We start from the raw sequence: 25976 nt of genomic DNA, 5'->3' as shown, positions 1-25976 counted from the left end.
CTCAAACTTGTGTCATCTGCAGCATATTAAGGGCTTTATGCCACAGAGCTGGCTACTGCTAAACACTTCTTAAGTACCTCTAGAGGAACATTTGAGGAACATTTAGGATTAATGGTTTTGCCTGCAACTTGGTAATGAGTTGAGAGAAGGGCAGACCTACGAACTTTCTGTGAACTGGTAGGATGCCTTTGTATTGGTAGACATCCATCAGAGACATAGTAACTAGCTAGGTCCTCTGATGATTTTAAAGTGATGTAGTCTCAATGTGAAAGTCCAGTCTTATATGTGTCGGCCACAAGGGGGTTTAAGAATCTGAGTTCCAAAATGACCCTCCCGATTCCTGTCATCATGACAGTTGGAAAGAACCTTCAGTAGAAGTGCTTTGCTGCTCTTTTCAGTGGTGCTCAGTCCACTACCCTGACACTTGAGATGAAAATACTTTCCTCTTTACATGAAGATCTGTACAAGAAAGAGGAGAGCAAAAACTAGGCTGGGAGGAGCCAGGGCATGAAATGTAGTGGTAGACCTGAATCACCAACTACAATTTTATTGGTTCATAGGCAAGTACCATTTTAAGTCAGTTTCTTTTTTTGTGCTCCAAATTACTTCTCTCATTTGGTTATAGACTGGCCTTAGTCATTGGGTCTATATTATGCAATCAAACACCTAAATGTCAAACTCTGACAATTGCAAATGGCCATTTAAGCAATTTTTTTCCCTGGGAAAAAAATTCACTTGGCCGTCATTGGTAATTTGCCCTTTTCCCCAATGTAGAGCAATCTTGGAGTTGGTATATTTAGTTAGGGGGGTGGGGGTGAAGCCCCCCACTTGATTAGTGTTTAAAGGTTTATTTTGTTTCCTACAGCCAAGTGAATTTTTTCCTAGGGAAAAAATTTGCTTAAACGGCCATTTGCAATTTTAAGGGTTTGACATTTACAGGTCGACGTTTAGGTGTTCGACCACCTTAATGTTTGATAACGTAATATAGACCCTTAGTCATCTTATGGTCAGTAATTATATATAATTAAGAGGGATCATGCCATAGATAATCTGAATGAACCTATGCATGGAATAAAACATTTAGGACCTGCCTCTGTTCATTAGTAGTACATGAGGCAGTCTGGGGTAAATTTTCTGTTTCCCATCCATAATTCTAAATTACATTTGAATACAGACAAGGATGAACTTTCTTTTATGTGGATGAGGAGTCTATTCCACAGCAGCAGTATCCTCTGTGATATATACCTGTCCCTCTCCAAACCATTCTGTTGATGTTACAGAAGAGGTTTAGATGGCTCCCTATTGAAATGTCAGCACTTGACTAGTGGGACTAATATTTGAAATGGTTATCAGTTTAGATCCCTAGATCAAGTATTTCTGATGCTGTATGATTTTCTGAAATGTGGTAAATCCATCAGTAATGAGTCGGAGAATGTCTTGTATGTCAGACACTAGACACTTCTTAGCAGTCTGTAAGATACTGAGTATAGTAGTAAGATTTTGAGTCAGTCCATGTAAGACATGTTGTTTAGGCCTTGTATCCTTTTAGTAAGGTATCTCTGTGGACGTTCACGTTACTGCATGTGTTTGGACAAATATATGCCACAGGGGGCATTATACATTATATTCAGTGATTGCCCTATTGAGGTCCGAGTAAAAGGGAACAAATCATCCCAAGATCTAGAAGCAATGTTTTGTTTTTAAGCTGTATAATATAGGACTTTCTTACAACAGTAAGACACGTGTTGGTCAAAAGTTAGGTTGTTGTCCACATAAGTTCCCAAATCCTGAACAACTGAGTCAGCTCTTAGAGGCGAATTGTCAATGTGGTAGTTCCCTGAGGTAGATGACTTGTCAAAGGATATAGTAATGCATTTAGATTCAGTCCAAGATTTTGGCACCAGTTGTTTATTTGGGATGAACCTTCCTGTAGCATGACTAAATCATTTGGGAATTTAGTGAATGCTCCTAGCTTGGAGTCATCTTCAAACTTAGTCAGCTAGACCCCTTTGGTACTGGCTTTTACTTCAGAAAAGTAGATGCGAAACAGGAGAGTTCCCAGCACAGAACCCTGGGAGACTCCACTGATGACTGGTCTCTTTGTGGAGGTAACTATTGCTATTTTGATTATCTGCATCCTATCTGTGAGCCAGTTTACAGTCAAGCAGTTGGTGACATAGGGGTTTATTCCCAGGTTATTTAGCTTTTCTACTATGCCGGAGTAGGGGAATGTGTCAAAAGCTTTGGCTAGGTCGAGGTATGCAGTATGTACTATTTTGCCTTCATCCATTGCTTTGCTGGCCTTTTCAAAAACATCCACCAGGTTGAGTAAGCATGACATTCCCTTTGTTGAATCCAAACTGAGACAAGCCCAGTGTTTGGAAGTTCCCCATGTTCTGATTGATTAACTCCATTATAAGTCTTTTCATGGCTTTGCATATGAGACTGGTCAGACTTATGGGTCTGTAGAAAGTCCTTCCTTATGCAGGGGAATAACTGTAGCTGTTCTCCATTCGCTTAGTACAAAACCTGTATGGAGGCTGACATTGAACTGTGTTGTTAGGAGTGTGGCTAAATAGTCCTTGATGCTACTTAAGATGCAGCCTATGATATTGTCAGGATCCATCAATGCAGAAATTTTACTAGCTGTGTCACATCTGTCATTTTAATATTAAATTCTGTCACTAATCTTCCTCCTGCCTACTTTCTGATACCACATATAGTTCCGTCTCACACCTGTGAATTACATTCATTCTCCAAATTCACTGTTGTAGCTCAATTGCTTAACCCAGCAGTCTTTTGTTGGAACTTGTACCCATATGGAAAAACAGCAAATTATTCCTCAACTCACAGAATCTTTGAAACTTCTGTCTCACCATAGCAATAATCTTGTTCTCCCTCTTGAACCTCAGATTTATTATAAACTTTAAGGGCTTTTTCTCCTGCAACATGCAGAAATGTAGCGCATATCTTTTCCGACTTAATGGGTATATCACTTAACTGAGAATAAATCAGACTTCTAAATCCACAGTTTCAAGTTCTCGAACAAATTAACCTGGAAGGGAGAGGTTTCCTGAAGGCTCTAAGTGCACCAGTTCAAAAGCTTAAGACAGAACAACATATTTGTTACTATTTCTGACATTGTGTAATATTTGAAAATATGAATAGACTCACACAACATGAAACTGCATACTGTCACTTTCATCAGCTTTTACTTTCAGATTCTTGCAGTAGTGTACAAGACATTGAACCATACGACAGAAATAAGAGATTTTGACAAATAGTAAGGGTGCCAGTGTTTTTATTACAGACTATAGCGTAAAATTCTTTGACATATTTTCAAGAGATGGCCTAAAAAAATGAAGCAAATCTTCTTTGACTCTACTTGCAGATTATGTGAATGAGACACTTATTTTTGAGAATTTTTTATTGGTAATTCTGAAGAAAATTACTACAAAAAATTAAGTAACCGTACTATTTTAAACGTTCAGTTTTAATCGAGATTTACTTGACCACCCCAACTAAAAAACAGTCTAAAACTGAAAATGAAAGTACTGCCTTCAGGATAAATGGTTATTATTACCAATAAATAAAGATAACCTGTAAAACATATCAAATGGAAGAACAGTATTCATTTTAAATAAAAATGTAATCTAAAGTATTGAAATTTTAGATGACCTTTAAATTTAGTAGACTAAAAATCTGATAAGAAATGGCAGTTGGGCTATGTATGACACACATGACATTAATCATACTCTGTTTTAGTAATGCTTGCATGTTAATGTTCTAGCATAAGGAATCTTGACTATAGAGATGGGCCTATTCTGAGGGATATACATTCGATATTACTTTCAAATTCATCAGTACAATTGGGAACCCTAAACCTTTTGAAAATGTTATTTAAGTGGATGATTGTTGCTTGTTTATAAAAAGACCTTTTCTGTTTGTATTCTGTTCTCCAGGACCAAGAAGCATCTTCCAATGCAGATTGATGGAGAACCATGGATGCAGCCACCATGCCTTGTGAGTAACTTAATGATGTCATACATTTATGATAAATTTATGAATAAAAAAAAAAATACATATACTTATGACTGTCAGTTGAGTGCCGTCCATATCAGAGTAGTGCCACTCTTTACTCTCCACTGCTGAACGACAGTTTACTGATTGCAGTATTGATTACTAACTTATATCTACTGTTATTAAGGACTGACACCCTACATCGTATGGCTGAGCACTTTCATTCGGCGGGTGCTATCATTGTTGTTGTACATCATATACTAAATGGTTTGCTGTAAACAATAAACAGCCTGTAACACAAATACAAAATGAGATTGCTTGTAATACTTGAGATCCCATCCATGGCCTTATGCAGGATAATGGTAGAAATCCATTTTATTTGCTTTTTGTAATGTTTGTTCATTTTAGGGCTCCTAAAAATGTAAGTAATACCTATATTTGTGCAATTCAAATAGTGCTAGTTGCTGCAAGAAAAATAGTCTCATATTTGGACTGCAAGACTGTGATCTAGGAATTCTCAATGTGAAACACAATTTCACTAAATATATGTGCTCTTGAAGGTATATGGTGAGCAACTAATTTAGCATGGTGTTACCTAGCAGAAAACAAAATAAGGGTTCTTCATAGAGTGTATGGGAGTGTGGGGACTGCCTCTGCGTCAAGTTCAATCTTGTTGGTGTAGATGTGATAGCAGTTGTCAGGACTAAAGCATCATACTCATATTTTAACACAAATGTTCTTTACTTTTCCATGCAGATAAAGATAACTCACAAGAACCAGGCACCAATGATGATGGCTCCTCCTCCACGATCATCCAGCTTCTTCTCCCTCAAGAAAAGCGGTCAAGAATCTTAGCACCTCTATGATTCCCATGGTGCTTCAATAATGTGCCAAGATCATTATGGCCAAAGGGACCATACTGTCCCTGTCCAGCCAACTCCTCCCTGCCTCTAATAGGATTTTCATTGCAGAATGATGGTTCTGGTTTTAACTAATTGATCTACCATTGCACTACTGTTTTGATACATCCCTAGTATAGAGTACATATTTTTATTACTTTAAGGACTGGTTTTAATGTTGTTTTAAATTTCCTTGGTAATCTACATACAGTGTTCACCCTTCAGTTTAACTTTCATTCTGCCGCATAATGGAACCCAACTGATCCACGATGACCCCACCATATTCAGACCACTGTGGGGATAAACTCCTTAATAGGCTTCTTGCAGGCAGCGCTGCTTGTGTGGATGGACAGTAATGGTTGGGGTGCATGATTTGTGGTTTTGCAGTGGTTCAAGCTTTTTTAGACTCTTCAATGTCTCAGTCCTGGTCCTTCTGGTACTGGATTTGTGGAACTGGAGAAACAAAACAACTACTGCCTCTGAGCTATAGAGATGAGTCTATCTGCAGTACATTCACAGCCCATTGCAAACTCCATCATAATCAAGTATGGGAGCCAGGTTTGGGGTTTAGACTCAGATGACCGCTACAGTGTACTCCCCCCCCCCCTCCCCAGAACCAGTGACTCAGGCATGAAGCTCCCCAGAACCAGTGACTCAGGCATGAACACAGAGGCTAAACTTACCATTTATTTCCTCATCAAATTATGACTCTTCATTTGATATTTAAATACAGAGGCAGGTAGCAGGCAGGAGGGAGTATTATCCCCTCTCCCAAAAAAAGTTCCTGGTTGAATTGATGAACGTTGGCTTCTCAGTAGTTATGATAAGGCGGCAGACACCTGACACTGTGTTTGGGTTATAGGGGATAGGGAGGTTGAAGTGCTCCACCAAAAAATTGAGTTAAGTCTTCTGCTGGGGCTAACTCCTGGTACCATTCCACCTCACTGTGGAAACTGTATATAGATATTAAACTTATTATAAAACTGTCGGTTGTGGATATTAAGGGGAAAATGTATTTATTGTATTATGCTCTGATATGTATCATTCTGTCCACTGGTCAGGGATACCTATAAGTGCTTTGTTTTAATAAAGGATTTTTAAACACATGAATCATTCTAGTGTTGCTGTTTACAACTGCTAACTGAATATGAAAGATTCTGAAGAGTCACAATAGGATCTTACTTTTTAGTTTTTTTAGCATATCACGAAAAAGATTACTGTTTTATTTTAGCAAAACATTATCAACAATGCAGGCTAAACCCTATATGATAGACATTAGAACTGATTTGCAAGATACAGAAGTTGGTGGGAAAGAGAAGTTACACAGGAATGTCTGCAGGGTTTGAAGAATATAAGATCATCAACATTCACTTTGCCAACAGACAATCAATCATCACTGGGCCATCAGAAAGTTTAAAAGCAAGAGTGGCCACACTTTTCTTAAGCATAGCCCCCACACTCTATCCCCTCAACTTATATGTTCTAGTTCTGAATTTGCTGTATGTCAGATAAAGTTTCACCAGAAGCAAGGTCCATTAAAAAGCACAATTTGTAGCATAAAAGCAGGTATAGACAATTACTACATCATTTAAAAAGTGTGCAGTAACTAGAAATACTACCAAGTTAGACATCTTACTGTACCGTCCACCCAGGGTCACACTAAGCAGAAAAAAACATTAGACAAGTGCTGGGAGCATCCATTTTATTGTTATAGTCACCAAATAATTTGTTTATATTTTGCCATAATCTGTACACATTTGTAATTAACTTTAAGGCTAGCCTTTTCTTACAAATTCCAAGTACAAAAAAAATCCAAAACCCATTTTTTGAGGCTGGCCAAATAGACAGATAAAGGTTTCCATCCTCCACATTTTGCATGCCACTATACTGTCTTATGGTCATAAAATTACATTTTATTTCTGAAATCCTCTTAAACAACTTGGCCTCTTAAGAGGGGACTGTTCTCTCCAGTTGTAGAACGACCAAAAATATTTTGAAATAAGTGTGACACAGTAGACCTTTCAGGTGCCCAACGATTTCTCATGCTGCCAGCTAGGTTCTCCCGCAAAGGAATGTAGCCCTTCATCTGCCTATGAAAAGGAGAAAATGACTTTATTTAACAAGTACTTAACCTGTTATAATATCTTTTTAATTTCCCAAGTGATAAAAAGTAATTTTCCTTTATAAAAGTGGTGTCATTTTTTTCCATTAATGCATTGCATGCCACCTTTATCATTCTGTAAGATGTTTCACAAAAAAATGTGACAAAGGAATTATGCTGAAATTTGAAGAACTATATCTGCTAAAGAAGTCAATGTGGGTGTCATTATGTGTACTGCATGTAGTAAGACTAAATGTGTGGAGATGAGGTTAAACAAGGGATACCCAGTTCAGTGGCAGATACTTATTTTTAGCTGAACCCAGTTAAACTCATTATATAGTCACATTCCTCAATAGAAAAATAGATCAACACATCTTTATTAATTTGGTGTTATAAACAGTTGTTTCCTCAAATTCAGTGTGTATTTGCTGCACAGCTATCAACCCACCCCACACATATTTGGCTCTGAAGCTTTTGCTACTGATTCTGTGGTCAAATGGCAGATACACCTCATTACAGCAGCTTTACCTCATTTTAATAATAATTGTTACTTTCTATAGCATCTTTTCCAAACTACAGAAAGCAGATTTTTGTACCTCTGGTGTCACAGCATCCAATGAACTGTTTGCTCTTACTACTTACAACTTGAATTCCATGGCCCCAGTTTGACAGCTATGGAGTACGCATGTATATGGTGGGGTCTGATTATGTTCTGATGTCATTTCCAGGCTCTAAATACTAGATTACATTGCTTAATGTGTGTTTTAGAATTCATGAAAAAGTAGTCTTTATGGCTCTAAATCAAAGAGAAAGGGATGACAGATGCAGCAAAAGAAAATATACAATGGTGCAGGACATACAACGTAGACATGGCCATGCTCATGGCTGGTACATTTATCATCAAACAGGTCTACAACTTCTGTTGTGTTAAATACCAACACATGAGCCAATTAATAGTTGTGAAAAAAAATTTAACATTATTCAGTAGATTCTAAATGACAATACTACACATTATATTTCTACATGTGTTTCAGAAAATATTCCACATTACTGGCACATTTCACATTTTTTGGTTTACTAATGAAAACAGAATGCCTCACCTGTATGCCACAGCTACAACTCCCAGAATCACACCAGCCATCGCAACCAGCCCGACCAAAGCGACTACCCCAAAGTGTGAGGGTGTTTTTCCATCTGGAACACAGTGTCAGCATTAGACAATATTGCCTGCAGCAGTATTTATAGCAGAGAGATACTTCTCTTTATAAACATAAATAGAAGTTATGTACTCACCATAATGTTCCATCTGAGTAGATACTTCATTTGTCTGCAACCTGTGGGATTCGGATCAGACCGGCAGCTTTCCAAGCTTCAAGATCCAAGCTCCTAGCTCCTCCCCCTACCCATAATCCCTTGCTACCAACCACATTACCTCAGATCGGTTATTTTGCCCTATAAGCTAAAGACGGAGAGAATTCTCCACAGGACAATATTTTACCGAGGTTCGGGGGATGGCAGGGGGGGTCGGTTGCAGACAAATTAAGTATCTACTCAGATGGAACGTTATGGTGAGTACATAACTTCTATATCTGAAGTAGTTACTTCATTTGATCTGCAACCTGTGGGACAGAGTCCCCAGCTTACCTAAAGACCCTGGGTGATCCCTACGGAAGGATATTCCGAAGCACCGCTGAGCCAAAGGAAGCCCTACTTCTAGAGATCATGTCCAGTTTGTAATGAGAAATGAGCATATGGGAAGAGGACCAGGTAGCCGCTGAACAAATATCGTCAACTGGAACTCTAGACCAAAACGCTGTTGAGGTAGCCACAGACCTGGTAGAGTGTGCCCGGATGGCAACCGGAGCTGGTCTCCCAATTGAAATGTATGCTTGTCTGATACATTGAGAAATCCAATTCGCTACTGTCACCTTAGAAATTGGTTTGCCCATGGCTGATTTAGCATAAGAAACAAACAACTGGTCTGACTTGCGGAAATCTTTAGTCCTGTGCAAGTAAAAACGCAGTTGCCTGTGTACATCCAATTTGTGCAATGTGTATTCACCTTTGTTTTGGAAGCTAGGAAAGAAAACAGGGAAGTTAATAGATTGATTAATGTTAGATTCTGTGGCTACATTAGGAAGAAAGGAAGGATTAGTCCTGAGGGCAACCCTATCTTTGTGAAAAATAAGGTATGGATACTTAATGCACAAGGCTTGTAGCTCTGATACCCTCTTGGCAGAGGTAATTGCTACCAAGAAGGCTGTCTTCCAAGATAAGAACTTTAAGGGCACAGAGGCCGCAGGTTCGAAAGGTGGTCCTGTTAATGCTTGTAATACCAGGGTAAGATCCCATGGAGGCATAGCCGGTTTAATGGGAGGCTTTAAGAGGAACATGCCTTTTAGGAAGGCTTTGCATATTTTAACTGAAGCCAAAGAACTTATGCCATCTCCCACATGATAATGGGAGATGGCTGCAAGTTGAACTTTAATGGTGGACGCGCTAGCTCCCTGCTCAAAAAGGAGGGATAGAAAGTCCAGAATGGTGGGAATAGGAACCGTAAAAGGATCTAATCCCTTACCCTTTGCCCAGATGGAAAAACGTTTCCATTTACTGTTGTAGAGTTTTCTGGTGGATGGCTTATGAGCTGTCACGAGAACAGCCTTGACTGGGGAAGAGATACCGGGAGTCCTTGCCATTAACGGAACTGGATCAGCCAGGCTGTGAGCCGGAGGCTGACCAGGTTTGGAGTGTGGCATCTCGTCGGATGTGAGATTAGGTCTGGTTTGGGATCCAGAATCCAAGGGGGAGCCACACTGTGAGACTGCAGAAAGGGGAACCAGACTTGTCGAGGCCAGAATGGGGCAATGAGAATCACTTTGCTCCCCAACCGACAGGCTTTCTGGATGAATTTCATCATCAGAGGAAGAGGAGGATATGCATAAAGAAGACCGGGCGGCCAAGCATGAACCAAGGCATCCCTGGGAGATTCCCCTTTGGGGGGAACTATCGCGAAGTACTCGCTGCATTTTGAGTTTAGGGGAGAGGCAAAAAGGTCGCAGTGAGGTTGACCCCATTTGTGGAATATCTGTTTCGCGACCGAGGGATTCAGAGACCACTCGTAAGGGCTGAGAAACATCCGACTTAGGCTGTCTGCTAATATGTTGGTCCATCCCGGAATGTGCGTTGCTATCAGAAAGCGGTTGGTGGAAATCACCCATTCCCACACTCTCATGGCTTCTCAACACAGGGGGTAAGATCTGGTCCCTCCCTGTTTGTTTATGTACCAGACCACGGACATGTTGTCCGTGTGGATTGCAATAGTCCCCAGAGGTAGAAGGTGATGGAGAGCTTGCAACACCAATAGCACTGCCCTCATCTCTAGGACATTGATATGCAATGCAGTCTCTAGAGGAGTCCACGTTCCTTGGACTGACTTCCCTGCATAATGCCCGCCCCACCCGAGGCAGGAAGCGTCCGTGGTCAACGTGGCTTCGACTGGGGGAATCACAAAGGGTCTCCCTTCTTTGAGATCTTCTGCCTGCAGCCACCAAAGTAGGGAGTCCCTGCATGCCCTGCTCAGAGGAATCGGCATGTCCAAAGGATGGGTCAACAGAGACCATTGGACCTGGAGAGTCCACTGTAATACACGCATCCGCAGACGGGCATGGAGAGAAAGGCCGATTGCCGCCGACATAGATCCTAACGCCCTCAGGACTAATTCTGCTGGGGGGGTTGGGTTCTGAAGAATATCCAAGACTTGGCGGTACAAACTGTTTATTCTGGTTGGTGTGAGGACCACTCTGGAGATTCGAGTATCCAACCTGGCCCCTATGAAATCTAGGGCTTGAGATGGGCACAGGCAGGACTTCTTCAAAATGACTGAGATGCCCAATTGAGCAAACAGAGATAGGACATAGTCTCTCGCTGTAACCAGAAGATGCTTGTTGGGGGCGGTGATGAGCCAATCGTCCAGGTAAGGGAACACCTGAATGCCCTGGAGTCTCAGGTGGGCTGCTACCACTGCCATGACTTTGGTAAACACTCTGGGGGCTGAGGTTAGGCCAAATGGTAGAACCCTGAACTGATAATGACTGGCTCCTAGCCGGAAGCGGAGAAATCTCCTGGACCGTCTGTCCATTAGTATATGATAGTACGCGTCCTTGAGATCCAACGAGCACATCCAGTCGTTCTCCTGCAGAAGGGGGAGAATAGATTGGAGAGTGACCATCCGGAACTTTTCCTTGTGTATGAACAGGTTCAGGGACGAAAGGTCTAGAATGGATCTGAGGTCCCCCGTTTTCTTTGGCACCAAGAAGAACCTGGAGTAATAACCCAATCCGGACTGATCTGGGGGGACGGGCAGGATGGCTCTTTTTCTTAGCAACTCTGAAATGTCTTGAGTTGCGGACTCCCTTTGATGGGGTGGAACATCCGGGAGATGTTTGGGCTTGGGGGGGTTGCAAGAACGGTATTGTGTAACCTCTGGATATTATCCGAAGCACCCATCGATCATTTGTAATTGACTCCCAGCTTGATAGGTGCTCCGATAGTCGCCCCCTGACTGCCTCCAGAGAGGAACAGTCGGGCAAGCCCTCAGGGCTGTTGCGCGGGTCCCTCCGGGAAGGGTTCTCTAGACCCGAAGTTAGGCGGGCCCCCTCTGCCTCAGGGCCGGCGTCCACCTTGTCCTCCTCTGCCTCTAGAGGACGAGTTGTCCGCAGCAGAACGGGATTGCTGAGATTTACGGAACCACAGCTTCTTTTGCCCCCTCTGATTCCTGGAGAAGGATCTTTGGGGGTTCGAGAAGCGGACTTCGACGGCCGACAGCGTCTTCCCATCCTTCTCGCTTTGGACTAGCGTGTCGCGAACCGATGAGCCAAATAAGGCCGAACCATCGTAAGGGGCGTTCGCGAAGGACGCCTTGAAGGGATCCGTGAAATCGCAAAGGCGGAGCCAGGAGTGCCGTCGCAAAACTACTCCCGCTCCGCTAGCTCTAGCGGCTCCTTCCGTGGCATGGGAAAGAAGCCACATAGATGTATTTGATATGGACTTTAGAGTGGCCATTCGGGTCTCAAAAACCTTTTTGTCTGATACAGAGATGGACTCCGGAGGGGCAGCAGCGTATTCCTTAATTAAGTCACGCTGTAGCCTGATAGTGTGTGCCATGTAGTTCAGCGACCTTATAGCAAAGGTTGCTGAAGCAAACATCCGCTTCCCAATATGGTCCAAAGCTCGGGACTCCTTGTCCGGCGGATGGACCGAAGAACTTTCCTGGGCAAGTTCTTTCTTAGTGGCAGCCGCCACCAACATAGCATCCACTGGTGCGCCTTTGGACCAAGAAGGTCTATCAGAGGGAGGGCTGAGGACCTTATCCGGGCATCTAGGGATAGGCTCCATGGTGTCGGGCTCCTTCCAAGCCCTGGTGGTAATTAGATCCACCAAGGGGTCGGCTGGGGGGGGACACCCAGGAGGTAGATGGGCCTGCCTCAAAGGCCTCCAGAAATATGGACTCGTCCAAGGAGGGCTTTTGGGCTGACCACCCCCCTCTTATACACAACATCTCCATGATGTCTCCAAATGAGACATCTTCAGGGGGTGACCTTGTGGAACCCTCCGTATCCTCCAAATCCGTATCCGTGGTAACGGACTCGGGGGAGTCCAGGTGCCTCCTTTTGCACTGGTGTTTCTGAGGCACCTCTTCGGCGGGGCTGTCCGAAGAGGGCTCGTTCTCTGCTTGGTGTTCCTCCCTGGGAACTAACTGGAGGCTTTGGGCAGGCTGTCCCGATGGACAGATGAGCGAAGACAGACCCTGATACAGTGGGGGCATGGGTGGATACGAAGGCCCGGTCGGGGACCTGGATGACCTCGACAGAACCCTCTCCACTACCTCAAAAGCCGAGGGAGATTCACCATCACCAGCCTGAGAAAGTAACCTCCTCGGCTCCGAGGAAAGGATCGGGGTCGGAGCCGAAGCAATCGGATCTGAGGTAGCGGTGCACTCCGGCCCCATTGGCGCCGAAGACACAACCACTCCCTCGGATCCGATGCTCAACCCTCGGCCCCAAGAGCTTGGATCCGACAAGCTCGAAGGTATAGTCGGCGTCGAAGACACTATCCCTGTCGGCGCCGACGTATCCCCGGATCCGAAAGGGCCTGGATCCGAAAACTCCGAGACCCGATAATGGGTCGGAGAAGGAGCTATTGGGGCAAAAATGGCTGCACTCCCTCCCAAAGGGGGGGGGGAGGCAAGAGCATCCCCATCTGCATCTGGGTCTGCAAAAATCTTCGCATCATCCGATCCATGTCTGCTTCGGAGATGCTTCTAGTGGACCGCGAAGAGGTAGTTGAAGCAGGCCGGGAAGGCCGCCTCGAAGACTTCGAGGGAGACCTATCCTCCTCCTCCGGCTCCGGAGAAAAGGAAGGTGAACGGAGCCGAGAGGACAAGGATCCGGAGACCCTCTCAGGAGATTTCAAAATCTTTTCAGGCGGAGCCGAGGGATGAGACTCGGCCCGCCTCTTAGAAGTATGACCCTCTCTCTCTCTGTGTTTCTTCTTCTCCCTGTGGGATGAAGAACCAGACTCCACAGAGCTAGTACCCGATAAGGGAGGTTGAGTCCCGGGTACAGCTGAGGGAGTAGCCGGCGCTAAAGCTACCGGAGTAGCCTGGATCCAGCTAGGAGAGGAAGAAGAAGCTGACTCCTGAGGGAGTTTTCCCGCCAGGATCAGCTTGTTCTTCCTGTCCCTAAGTGCCCGAGGATTAAAGGCCGCACAAATCTGGCAGGCCTCTGACAAATGTGCTGCCCCCAGACACAAAACACACTGAGTGTGGCCATCAGCTGGGGAAAGCTTATGGCCACACTCAGTACACTTAGAAAATATAGCTTTAGATTCAGCCATAATTCTCTCACACACACACCCAAACACTAAGGGGGGAGAGGAGAGACAAAAATTAAACTAAGGAGAAAAAGTTTTTTTTTTTTTTTTTAACGTGGGAAGATAGATTAACGCTAAAAACAACACACACAAATTTAAACTAGAAACTAGCTTTTAGAAAAGGAACAATTTCACCAGGCCAGGAGCTCTTCACTGAGAAGCAACTGTCTTTAGCCGCGGCAAAAAACGATCTGAGGCAATGTGGTTGGTAGCAAGGGATTATGGGTAGGGGGAGGAGCTAGGAGCTCGGATCTTGAAGCTTGGAAAGCTGCCGGTCGGATCCGAGGTCGGATCCGAATCCCACAGGTTGCAGATCAAATGAAATAACTACTTCAGATCACAAATTTAATAGGAGAGATTCTTAAAATGGCCGCTATTCTACATATTCTTGACACTGCATGATTCTTCTCTAACTGCTGCTTATCATTGTTGACAATGCCACACATATAAACAGATAAAGCAATATCTCAAAGTCTAGTTTCCTTTTGGTAGGTCTGGCCTACTGGCACTCATAGAAGCAGTCTTCCTGTGCTATCATTCAGTGAGGTTCAAAACATGGGCCCTAGCTTTCAGAGGACCAGCATGGGGTAGAGAAGGCTATGCAACTGATAGCCCATAGCCCTTTTCTGCAGGAAGGTATGGGTTGTTACTAATATAGCTCCTACTGCGACAAACTGTATTGATATGGCAAATACACCACATGACATCTGAAGACCAGGGACCCTTGCCTCATAAGTGTTCAAAACGGTGCTCTGTAGTCTTGTGGTTGGAGAGGTAATTGCAGTTCCTAGTGGAGGGGGGCATACAAAGGGCTGTAATATTACAGGGATGTAGGTACACATTCCCATGTGCTGTCCTCCAGCACTCCTGTTCTACACCCAATGTTGTGTAGCCAAGTGCCGTGATCTCTAGATTTTCAACCAGGGTCAGGTACACAGAAAGACATCCCTCCTATCTAGGAAAGAAACTTAAACATTGATTACTTGACTCTTCTGACCTAGGTCAACCCTCCAGCAGCCAATGGTCACTCACAAATATGGATCACCACCAGTGGTGCAGTTAAATGCACTGAATTTGTGGCATTGATCTGCCTAGCTAATCATTTTTAAATGAATATACTCTATGTTACTCTACAGCACCAGTAGGACATACAAGTGTCAGTATGAACTGTTGGATGACATAAGATGATTAGATAATATAATGACATCAAAGTACAAACTGCTAAACATCATTTATCAATGGCTGCCCTACATATATCTGCAGTAAAGCTGTTCCAAGTGATTATTTATGCATTTGTTAAATGAGTACGTACGCAAGCATATCCATAAACCATTTTAAGCCAAAAACAACAGTCAGTACAGTTTATTTAGAATAACTGGTCAGCCAGCACATTATTTTGGGACTAAACAGCAGTGACCAGATAAAACCTACACAGATATGGGGAGAACATGCAAAATCCTGACCATAGGACAGAACTGAAACTTGAACTCAACACTGTGAGGCAAACATCTTACCACTGACCCACCATACTGCCTACATTGTTACATCCAAGCAATGCCTCCAGGTGCATCTGCAGTTAACTCCTAGTGACATCTCTAGGCATCAAATATTGCTTGTTCATATTTGCATCAGTAATTCCAAAATCATGCTATGTACAAGGTTTTAAAATATTTCATCTTAAAGCTCACACAATGGCAAACAACTGCATTAATATTTGACATCTGTCTAGTACAGGTAAACAGATAGTTGTTTTTATGATAGTAATTTATATAGATATAATGTTCAAATTTTTCTAAATATCTCAGCAATCACGTAACATACACAGAACACTTTAGCCTCATATGGAAGTTCTTAGCTAGATGAATGAAATGGTGTTGACAGTATGTGTGTAACTAGAGTGGTTGCCGAGATATTGTAAGTTGTTCAAAAGATATTACAACTGTAATCGTTACTACGATTACTGTGACTTAGAAAATTTAGTTGAAGACCTATTACTTAAAGAATACTACCACTATGAAAATAGGAACAATGCCACGAAAGAGACACCTGGTTGACAAGACTTCACAATTTGAGCACTTTCATCAGTGAGTGCACATAGACTTCTTCAGAATAAGGACGTATGCACCATCACTTCCTTTTAAAATCACATGACAAGTTGCATAATACAAAGTTTAAAATTTTAAAAGTCTCCACACTTTTTAAACCATGTTACCATATTTCAACATGCCCCAAAATTGTACAAACATTTTATTTAAAAATGTATTTAAAATCTGATGTACAAAACATTGTGGTCTTTCTGGTTTCAAATTGATTTTGATTTGTAACATACTCTTTGTAAATCAGATAAGACTGCATCTCTTTATAATTAAAGTAGAAAACACAGGCCAGTTTTCCTATAACAAACAATTCTTAATTCTTTAAGTCTCAATGATGTATAAACCTAGCATATAGATGGAGCTACCTGCTGTGACTAACTGTTTCTACAACAAAAACTAAAGAGCTGAGTGGCATATGTGTCCTGTTTCCATTCTGGTAAATTAAGTTTAAGCAAAGCTTTAAGATTCAGACACAAAGTTAATGGGCTAGTTATGTACACCTAGCTAAGAAAAGATTGTGAACTAGCTTAATGTGCCATTGACCACACCCGGCTTATAGCTACAACCCTCATAATAAGTAAGATGAATGTGTCTTTAGTACAGGCGCCATCTTTATTCCAGTATGGCCTAGTGAGGTAAGGTGCTGTAGTAGGTGGATGGAAAGCAAAGGTACAGATAAAGAAAGCTATAATATCTTATATGACATTTACCTATCACATGTAACAGCACTGGTATCTTTGGGCTACCTATGTGGATCCTAGGTATAAATAAGGAGTACATACCCACTTATAAGTAATCTGACCTTCTCTAAACACAGCTGACTGAAACTGTAGTTTTCTGAAAAATATTTTTAGTCACAATCCCTTCCTTTTCTTGGGGAGAGGGGTATACTCCTATTAGCTAACAAATTGAGATTTCTATTATCTCACATAAAAGAAATAAAACTCCTGTTTGAGATGACCTCAGATGGAAAGGGATGCTTTGCTTTTGTGTTTTCATTAGGCCTTTCCCAAGATTTGACCAATTTGTATTCAGCAGAACTGTCTTCAAACAGGAAGTTTCCCAAATTGTTTTGGCTGTTACATATACAGCAGCTTTGAAGTAAGAACAGGATGAAACACACAACACAATGCTTGATAATCATGATTTATAACTGTGTGTTACAAAAACGCCTTAAGCTAGACTTCCTTTCAGATGTGTATGATGCTACCTTGGTTTCTTCACTGTCCTCTACATTATTACTTCTCATGTGATTTCCCATCCCTTCTTCGCAGATGTGTAGGGTACCCATGTAACATGTAAAGGCCATCTCATGACCTGGTTTGCCTTACCTTCTGCGCTGATGCTGACTTGTGCACTGGCAACTCCCAGGCTAACTCCATTAGTCATGGAGACATTGACGCAGTAGACACCAGAGTCATTGAAGAACTGACGCAGGACAAGCTGACATTCAGGAGGCGGTGCTACCTGATTGCAGATTGTTTGCTCTGGGGTGACACAGGCAGAATCCAGAACCATAGTACACACCTCTGTGGGCAAACTAGAAAGGCAGAGAGAAAAGACTGAAATGGTTTTCATCCTCCATAAATTAAAAATCTAACAGTGTGAAAATACACATCAAATTCAAAAGTCTCTATTTTGTTTTCCTGTTTTTCCTCCATGATTGAGAACAGCATCTGCTGTTTTGTAAATATAAGTGTCACATGGCATAAATATATGCCAAACAACTGCTCTTATGGCTTCTTGAGAAAATGAAGCAGTAGGCTGTGTAAAAGTTGAGAATGAAAAAGAGCAGGCAGCAATGAACAGTTCAACATGGTGTGGGGAGACACAGAAACAGCATATCATATGTTCATCATGGTTGAATTTTGTAGCCTTAAATCCCAATGCTGAGAGAATACAACAAATGAGCTAACATAAAAACACCGTTGTGTTTACCATTTTTCCACAAAAAAAGATTAGGACAGACCAGTGGTACAGCTTCAGGAAAATCACTGAACTCATTAAAACTGTGCTAATGTACAGTCAAATGATGTAAATTGTTGCCTATGTCAATGTACCAATGTGTGTGTGCGTGTGCATGCATACATGTGCATGTGTTAATGTTAGTGTGTATATATGTGAACATGTTCTAGCTGTGACATACTGACAGGAGTACAGGCTTAGATCATGAGTATTTGCAATGTTTGATTTATTTGTTTATTAGCTAACCAGATACACAAGCTGATCTAAGTGAACCTATTTCAGCTATAATCTGGGACAGAAGACATAAATGCTCTAAAAGTGAGGAAAAACAAAAATGGTAACAATCATATACAGTGCCAGCACCAGGATCCACAATATCACTCACACACTCAAGTCACTGCACACTAGGTATCAATATGATTCTATCACAGTCCATGTGGGTATAAATGGTCTAAGATGTACCTCTCACTGGACTATATAAAAAGAGACATTATGGATATCTCTGAATAATGTGTCTAGGTATGGGCCTTTCACTATGCAGCATTCTACCTTCACCAAGGATGATGCCCCAATATGTACATAAAATGATTGTAATAACTGGCTTAGTTTCCGGTGTCATTTTCTTGGGGATCAAATATCTGTCAAGCATGAGAGGACATGGTTAACAGACCATGTTTCTTTACCATGGATTGTCTGCACCTGCCCCCCCCCCCCCCGGGCTTTTGAATATTGGCTAAAACTTTATCCACCCCTTGGAGCCTTTTTAGGTAATGTCAAAATGACAAAACTACCAACATAGCAAAAAAAGACTCAAAGCAGCCTTAAGATATTACTGCTCAATGCTAGGAGCCTAAAGAAAACACTCCACAGCCTACAAACCCTCCTCACTATGGAGAATGTAGACATCTGTGCTGTTACTAAGGCTTGGTTTAAAGCCTTAGAAAGTACTCCGGCAATGCAAGGTTGCAGTGCCTTCCACAAATTAAGACCAACAACAGCACAGACATGGACTATAGGTGGAGGTGTCTCGATCTATGTTAGCAACAAATATACCTCCAGGCTGGTCAAACAGGATGATGCCATGGAGTTCTTCCACTTGTAAGTCATCTTAGATAAGGTCCCTTATCATATCCTACTTATCTATGCCTCAGGAGTCTCGCAACTCTTGCCTAGACATATTAGAGGCACTCAACATCCGACCAAATACCCTATTCATGGGTGACATCAGCTGTCCTTCCATAGACTGGGAAACATACACTGCCTCAAACTCACAGGCACAACACTTACTGACTTTAACACAAACATCCTGGACCAGATAGTGAATGCTTCAACCAGAGGATCAAATATACTGAACCTAGTATTTACCAACACGGGAGAGCGCTGCCCCCCAACACCACCCACCACCTTCCCCGTCTCACTTCCTCATTAGTTAGGTCAGATCATAAAGCTGTCTCTTTCGAAATAAAAATCATCTATGAAAACCCAAATAAACCTGTAACACTTAGAAACTATTCAAAGGCAAACTACATCCTATTAAGCAAAAACTTTGTCAAAATTCAAGAGTCCCCCTAAACCTGAGTCCACAGCTACCTATGCAGAATTATTCACAGAAACCCTCTACAAACATGTAAATGTCTGCATAGAGGCTGCAGTACCTACTAGAAGAAAGCCCAAAACAAACCCCACTGGTTGAATCCTCACCTCAATAGGGTATATAACAACAAAAACAAACAAATAAACAAAAAGTCATGGTCAACTACACAAGAAACTAAGAGCTCTAAGTCTAACAAAGCCAACTACAAGGTCAGGATAGCCTCTCAGGTTGACAATCACAAAGCTTTCTTTAGCTATGTCTGGAACCTTAAAGGTAACACACAGCAGTGTGCTGAACTGGTGATTAATGGTGTGACTTACCACCTTCACTGATCAGGGAGACATAGCGAATCTACTGGCTGATAATTTCAACTGTAACTTCACCATTCACTCCCACAACCCGGCTATCCACTGTGAAATTCCTTGTAGCATATTCCCCAACTATTAGCAAGAATCAGGTTTTGGCAGCATTCACTAAGGCTAAAAACACTACCTCAGTATGCCCCCAAAATATCCCTGGTTGCCTCCTGAATAGTCTAAAACATGACCTATCAGGACTACTTGAGGTACTCTTCAACTACAGCCTCAAAATAGACTACTTATCAAGTGAATGGAGGACGGCAATGGTCATTCCTCTTCATAAGGGCAAACCAATAACCAAACCTGGGAACTACAGACCCATCAGTCTAACAAGTCTAATATGCAAAGCCATAGAATAAATTGTCATGGAAATTATCAAAAACAACATTGGCAACCTCTATGGATACCTCTCAGTTTGACTTTAAGGGAAGGACATGCTTACTTAACCTTGTTCATTTCTTTGAGAAGGTCACCAAGGTAATGGCTGACAGTAAAACAGTGCATACTGCAAACCTTGACCTGGTAAAGGCATTCGATACAATACCCCATGCAGGAATCAATGGCAAACTCTCTAAACTACGTATAAATCCCTACATGCCTCACTGGATTGCTGGCTGGCTGACAGATAGAAACAAAGAAGTCAGGACTGGTGAGACCAGTCACCAACAGCAGACCTTGCGGCACCTTGCTGGGTTCGATCCTGGTTGGCATCAATTTCTCAGACATCAATGCTAATGTCAAAGGCCTTTGGCTCACCAGGTTCGCAGATGACTGTAAATTTGGAGCTATCCCAGATTCCCCACATGACACCAACATCTTGCAAGATCTAACACAGACAAATGACCGGTGCCAAAGCCACAGTTTAAAACTCAATGCCAAGAAATGCGTTATGATTCCCTTTGGGAAATTGTACACCCAAGTTAATTACTCAATCAAAAAACACCCCTAAGAGTCGACATGGTAGTTAGGGATCTGGAAACATACATACATAGTAATCTGGCATTTGACCATCATGCAGCAAAGACAGTAAGAAAATCTTTCCATGTCGCCCACCTTGTACATAAAAGTGTGGCACACAGGTCCAAGGAAGTTATAACAACACTCTACCTACCCCTTATTAGACCCACCATTGAGTATAGTGCCCCCTTTGGTATGTACCTAACCAGACACTTGGCAAAAGTTGGAATTCCCACAAAGGATTCTCACCAAGAGAATTCAGAGCATGAATACCCTTCTACAATGACTGTCTAAAGGTCCTATTTCTGTACTCATTATCCTACAGGCTGTTGAGAAGCAATCTATGCCTGGCTTATAAAGCATCCTCAGATCCAGCCCTGGTGGACTTTTTGCACACTCTCAAAACAAACTGCACCAGAAACACTAGATCCAAGGATTTGAACTTCACTTGTGACATAAACAGAGCATGCTGGAGGACAGATATGTAACTCAAAGGTTCCCTATTATGGAATAGGCTGCCCATACATGTGAAGCAGAGTTCATTCCTGACTCAATTCAAGCAAAACTTTTACCACCGCATGTGAAATCGCAAAATCACCCCCACTCTAGCTCCCATGTAGTTGATGGACTGAGACCATCAGAAAGTAAAATGGTCTCCAAATAACATCCCCCCACAAATCCCTTAGCTACCTCCTTGCTAACATACTCCCTCCTAATAGATGTCCAAGGTACTTGGGGACAAAACTGGGTTGGAGTGCACAGCTAGGCTTATAAAAGCCCTAGTGGTTGTTAGGCTTGTAACAATCTATGAACATGGCATCTGTCATGTTTAACACACAGAATGGATAAGTTTAATGTTTTGTCTACCTCTCCAAGGAAAACAGTTGAATTGATCTGTTATAAATGTCTGTTATTCACTATCCTGGAAACTATCACCACCAAGAAATCCTCAAGATTTTTTTCTGGCTAGGCATACCATCAACTTCCATGCCTTGGAGACGTAAAGACAAGTATCTCTGTGCTTATTCATTGCCACAACTCACTGAATGAAGCAGCTTCTGACATCTATGAGACCTCTGTAATGTCTGTTGCCCTTATTTGGTGGTTATATTTTCCCACCAGCAGGTATCCAAGATTGTCATCAGTCTCCAGACCTCATAAAGCAAACTGCCTCATTTTTCTTAACTCATTTGTTAGTTACTAGTCTGTTGTAATACTTTCATTATAGATTTTATGGCTATGTTTCATAGTGATCCCAGCCTTACCTTCCCTGGCAGGTTACTGTAATATCCACTGCATTCTGCTGAACATCACTGGATCCAACAGGTATCACGTTTGCCACTTGGACAATCTCCACTGCTTCAATACCCTCTGGAACACAAAGATTGACAAAAGTTAGCAAGCATTTGAAGTGACAATTCAACATTTTTGTGGGTAAACAAGGATTTCCACTTTAGGGGGTTTATCCTTTTAGCTTTGGTTTCAGTTTCCCAGTTTACCAAGACAGCTTGGTATTGACTCCCCCCATACTGCCCTTAATATTCTATATTTTTTCAAGGCCAGAAAGACATAACCAGCATTAGGTAGCTGTGAAAAGTACAGATCTGAAATTAAGGACCCTTCTTGGTAGGTCTAAGACATGAGTTCCTCCTCTTCTCTACTTTAGTTTTGTATTTTTTCTGAGAAGGTCCTTTATGTGCACAGCTCTCAAGCCTTACGTTGGTCCACTTTGTGGTATCTTGTGATATTGTTTCTGAGAAGGTCCCTTATGTGCACAGCTCTCAAGCCTTATGTTGGTCCACTTTGTGGTATCATGTAATACACTATAAGGGCACGCCTAGCTCCAGAACCTGACAGTTCTTCCCCAGTTCTTGTCTGCCACATACACTTACATTTTAATCATGACTTACTTCACAGAAGAGTGTCCACATCTGATAACTAAAGCAGTGAAACTTTGAAGTATTCATGTAACCACCAAATTATGCGCCAATAGCTATATCAGAAGTCTCTACTGCCTAGGAGATGGGCACAACACAAAGTAAGTGCCAGAGATTTAGACTGTCAACCCAGAGATGCCAGACAGAAACCCCAGGCTAATCTCACTAACAGAAGGATAGCAGTGGTTGAAAGTGCGCAGCCTGCACCAGTGGGTGGACCCTCAAATACACCCCCAGATCTTTCCCAGGGCACCAGCAGAAGCAAAAAAATGGACTGCAAGTCTATGCCTTACCTCTAGGAGGTAAATTTGTTGTTGTAAGTGCCTTCCAGTCCCCACACATAGCAAGCTCATCCTCCACTGGTGGGGGATCAAGCACACACCTATCTTCTGTTTTGGTGAATGATGAAGGGCTCATAGGATACACTTCCCAAATTCCCTACTTAGGCAGTAACATCTGTCACCCAGTCTGTCTGATGGAGCATAACCATGGCTGGCCTGATTCCAGGGTTTGGACCCTTGAATCACTGGTGTCTATAGCTGCTTTTCTCACATCACACAGGACCTTTGCGTGGCAAACCCTGTTTTCATAAAAATCTCACCAAGACAACACTGATATATAGACAATATTTATGTAGCATATATCATGGAGAGAGGTAATGTTAAAAATAAAAAAAGACAGCTGGGTGCACAGGTCTCAGGATGAAAAAGTGCCCAATCCAGGTGTACGCACTGGTCACAGGACTGGAAAAAAGGCCGTGTAGAATACTCAAAACATGAAAACATTCCTACAATTTTGTTAGGCCAGGGTCAGGGGGAGGGTGGTCCCTCTGTTGTAGAAGGAAGCAGTGCTCCACAAAAAACACAAAAACTGACAGGCCAAAAAAGAGCCATAAAAATGACAAAGTGGACTATTGAGGAAAGGGAAGAAATTACATATTGTTACTATTACGCAAGAAGACCAGAATTTCCAGATAGAAGATATTCGGTAAGATAATGAGAGAATATAGATGAAAGAAAAATACTTGAACAAGAAAAACTGTCAAAAGCATCAAATGTAAATTTGTTTGCATTAATACAACAGACTCATAGAAAATATTACATAAACAAAGCAACTTTGGACTGCCTGGAAAAAGAAGCGACACAGGAAGTAAAAATATAAAGTACAAAATCCAGAGGTTTTGAAAGGTATTAAAACGAAACATGGACGTGGGAAAGAAAAAGAGTCTGAGATGGTGCAATATTTATGCAAAAGAGAAATCCAAACTAATCAATAAAAAAGCAGCTTCAAAGATGTTTGAAGAGATATACAGGCAAAGGCACTCAGATATGGAAAATTTCACAACACAAATAATAGGAAAACAAAGGGGGAATGTAGAACAGAGGATTAGTAAGGAAGAAGTTAAACAAACTGAAACTGAAGTTATGGATAACCTGTCAAGTAAAGGATTTACTGTAGAAAGCCTAACACAGGTGATGTCACAGTATGGTAGAACAATGAGTTCCCAAATTATGAAGGAATTGGTGTAGTGAAAGGCATCTGACGAAATATGGACATGCAAAAAAAGACGTGATATTGTGCAACAATTATGCAAAGGAGAAAGCAAACCTAATCAATATAAAAAGCAGCACCAAACATATTTAAAGAGAAATAAAGGCAAAGGCACATAGGTATAGAACATTTCTCAATGCAAAAAAAAAAAAAAACAAAGCGAGAGAGCAGAAAAGAAGACTAATAACAGAGAATAGAGAAGTTAAAACAATAGGAACTGAAGGTATGGATTACCTGCAGAGTAAAGGATTTAGTGTACAAAATCCAACACAGTTGATGTCACGGCACGATGGAACAGAGAGTTTCTAAATTACGCAGAAACAAGTGGCGAGGGAGGCGTCTGTGAAGATTTGACATGTGATGATGCTCTGAATCCTTCTGTAGGAAACCAGTACAAATGTTCAGTTGAAGTTTTACAAGGAAAAGTGCAGGTAATTGTGGCATCTCTGACACAGGCAATGTTGTGGAGTGATTGGCCAATGAGTTCCCATATGAAGGGACAGCAGATGATGTAGGATGCATCTGACGAGGATGTGTCACAAGAAGATGTTCTGAGACTTTTTGTAGAATGCCCACAGGAAAAAGAACAAAGAATGTGTCCTCACTTTAGAAGAAAATGATCTAAGGGAAGAGTTACTTGACTTCAAAGAGATGAATAAACATATTAAGATCAATTAAAGGAATAGATTACAGAAAATAAATAAGACTCAAAATGTTAGAAATCTGACAAAAGTGATGAACACAGTAATCAGGACTATTAGGAGAAATTCATGTGATACAACAGAAGTAAATAGGATAAATTACTGTGCACCTAAACAGATAAAGGCTTACTACTTAGCTCAATGAGGGAAAGGAAGGGAAGAAAAAAAAAAAACATGGAAGCATTGAATGGAGAAAACTATAAAGCAGTTAAAAAAAACTTTGCAGATAAATATAAACAAAAATTAGAAAATAAGCAATTCACTGATGAAGAGAACTGGGAAACAAAATAAAATGAATAGAAACACCAGCAAAAAAGAAACAAATACATTTTGGATAAATATGGAACATAAAGATGCTGAAATACTAAAGAGTTCAGATGTAGAGGATATGAAGTGGGATGAAATAACAGTCAGAGAAACTAAAACCAAGTTAAGTAAAGCTCCTGCAAGGAAAATCCCAGACCCAGATGCAGTACCTAACTTTTGGCTAAAAGTATTAACATATTTACACAAGCGTTTAGCCCCGAGTAAGAACAGCTTATATGCACATCCCAAACAGACATCAATCTGGATAACAACACGAAAAATTATACTCCTTAACAGTGAACCTACAAGCCATCCTAAAACTATAGATCAATAACTTTCCTTCCAATGATGTACAAACTATATACAGGAATTAACATTGACAGTGTTTATAGTCATTTAGAAAAAACCCGGTTATGGCAATAGAACAAAAGAAAGTCACAACACTGAAACAGCTGAGAAGCATTGGAAATGAATGTCAGCAATAAAGCATTATATAGAATGATGAAGTTTATATCACCAGGGATCACCAATTACCTACCAACAGTTCAAAAAATAGATGT

The 25976-nt window shown here is 41.6% G+C and overlaps 2 protein-coding genes across 5 annotated transcripts in view; one reads left to right on the top strand and one right to left on the bottom strand.

Annotated features, from left to right (window-relative positions):
- Nucleotides 1-6029, top strand: part of DGKA (diacylglycerol kinase alpha) — an 858181-nt gene extending 852152 nt beyond the window's left edge. For both annotated transcript variants that reach the window (XM_044083761.1, XM_044083762.1), the window contains exons 23-24: nt 3963-4023; nt 4777-6029. In XM_044083761.1, the coding sequence (XP_043939696.1) occupies nt 3963-4023; nt 4777-4875 (160 nt within the window). In that variant the 3' untranslated portion in view covers nt 4876-6029. The remainder of the gene's footprint in view (nt 1-3962; nt 4024-4776) is intronic.
- A 578-nt stretch (nt 6030-6607) lies between these two features.
- The window catches only part of PMEL (premelanosome protein), a 706375-nt gene continuing 687006 nt past the window's right edge, over nt 6608-25976 (bottom strand). For all 3 annotated transcript variants that reach the window (XM_044083764.1, XM_044083765.1, XM_044083763.1), the window contains exons 9-12: nt 22187-22292; nt 17378-17586; nt 8121-8214; nt 6608-7009 (exon numbers count right to left, since the gene is read on the bottom strand). In XM_044083764.1, coding sequence (XP_043939699.1) covers nt 6850-7009; nt 8121-8214; nt 17378-17586; nt 22187-22292 — 569 coding nt within the window. In that variant the 3' untranslated portion in view covers nt 6608-6849. The remainder of the gene's footprint in view (nt 7010-8120; nt 8215-17377; nt 17587-22186; nt 22293-25976) is intronic.

This window comes from Protopterus annectens, chromosome 9.part0 (genome assembly GCF_019279795.1).
Source record: "Protopterus annectens isolate FY-2018-M chromosome 9.part0, PAN1.0, whole genome shotgun sequence".
Classification (NCBI taxonomy): Eukaryota; Metazoa; Chordata; order Ceratodontiformes; family Protopteridae; genus Protopterus; species Protopterus annectens.
Note: the sequence above shows the minus strand (reverse complement) of the source record. Positions and strands in the feature narration are given on the sequence as shown.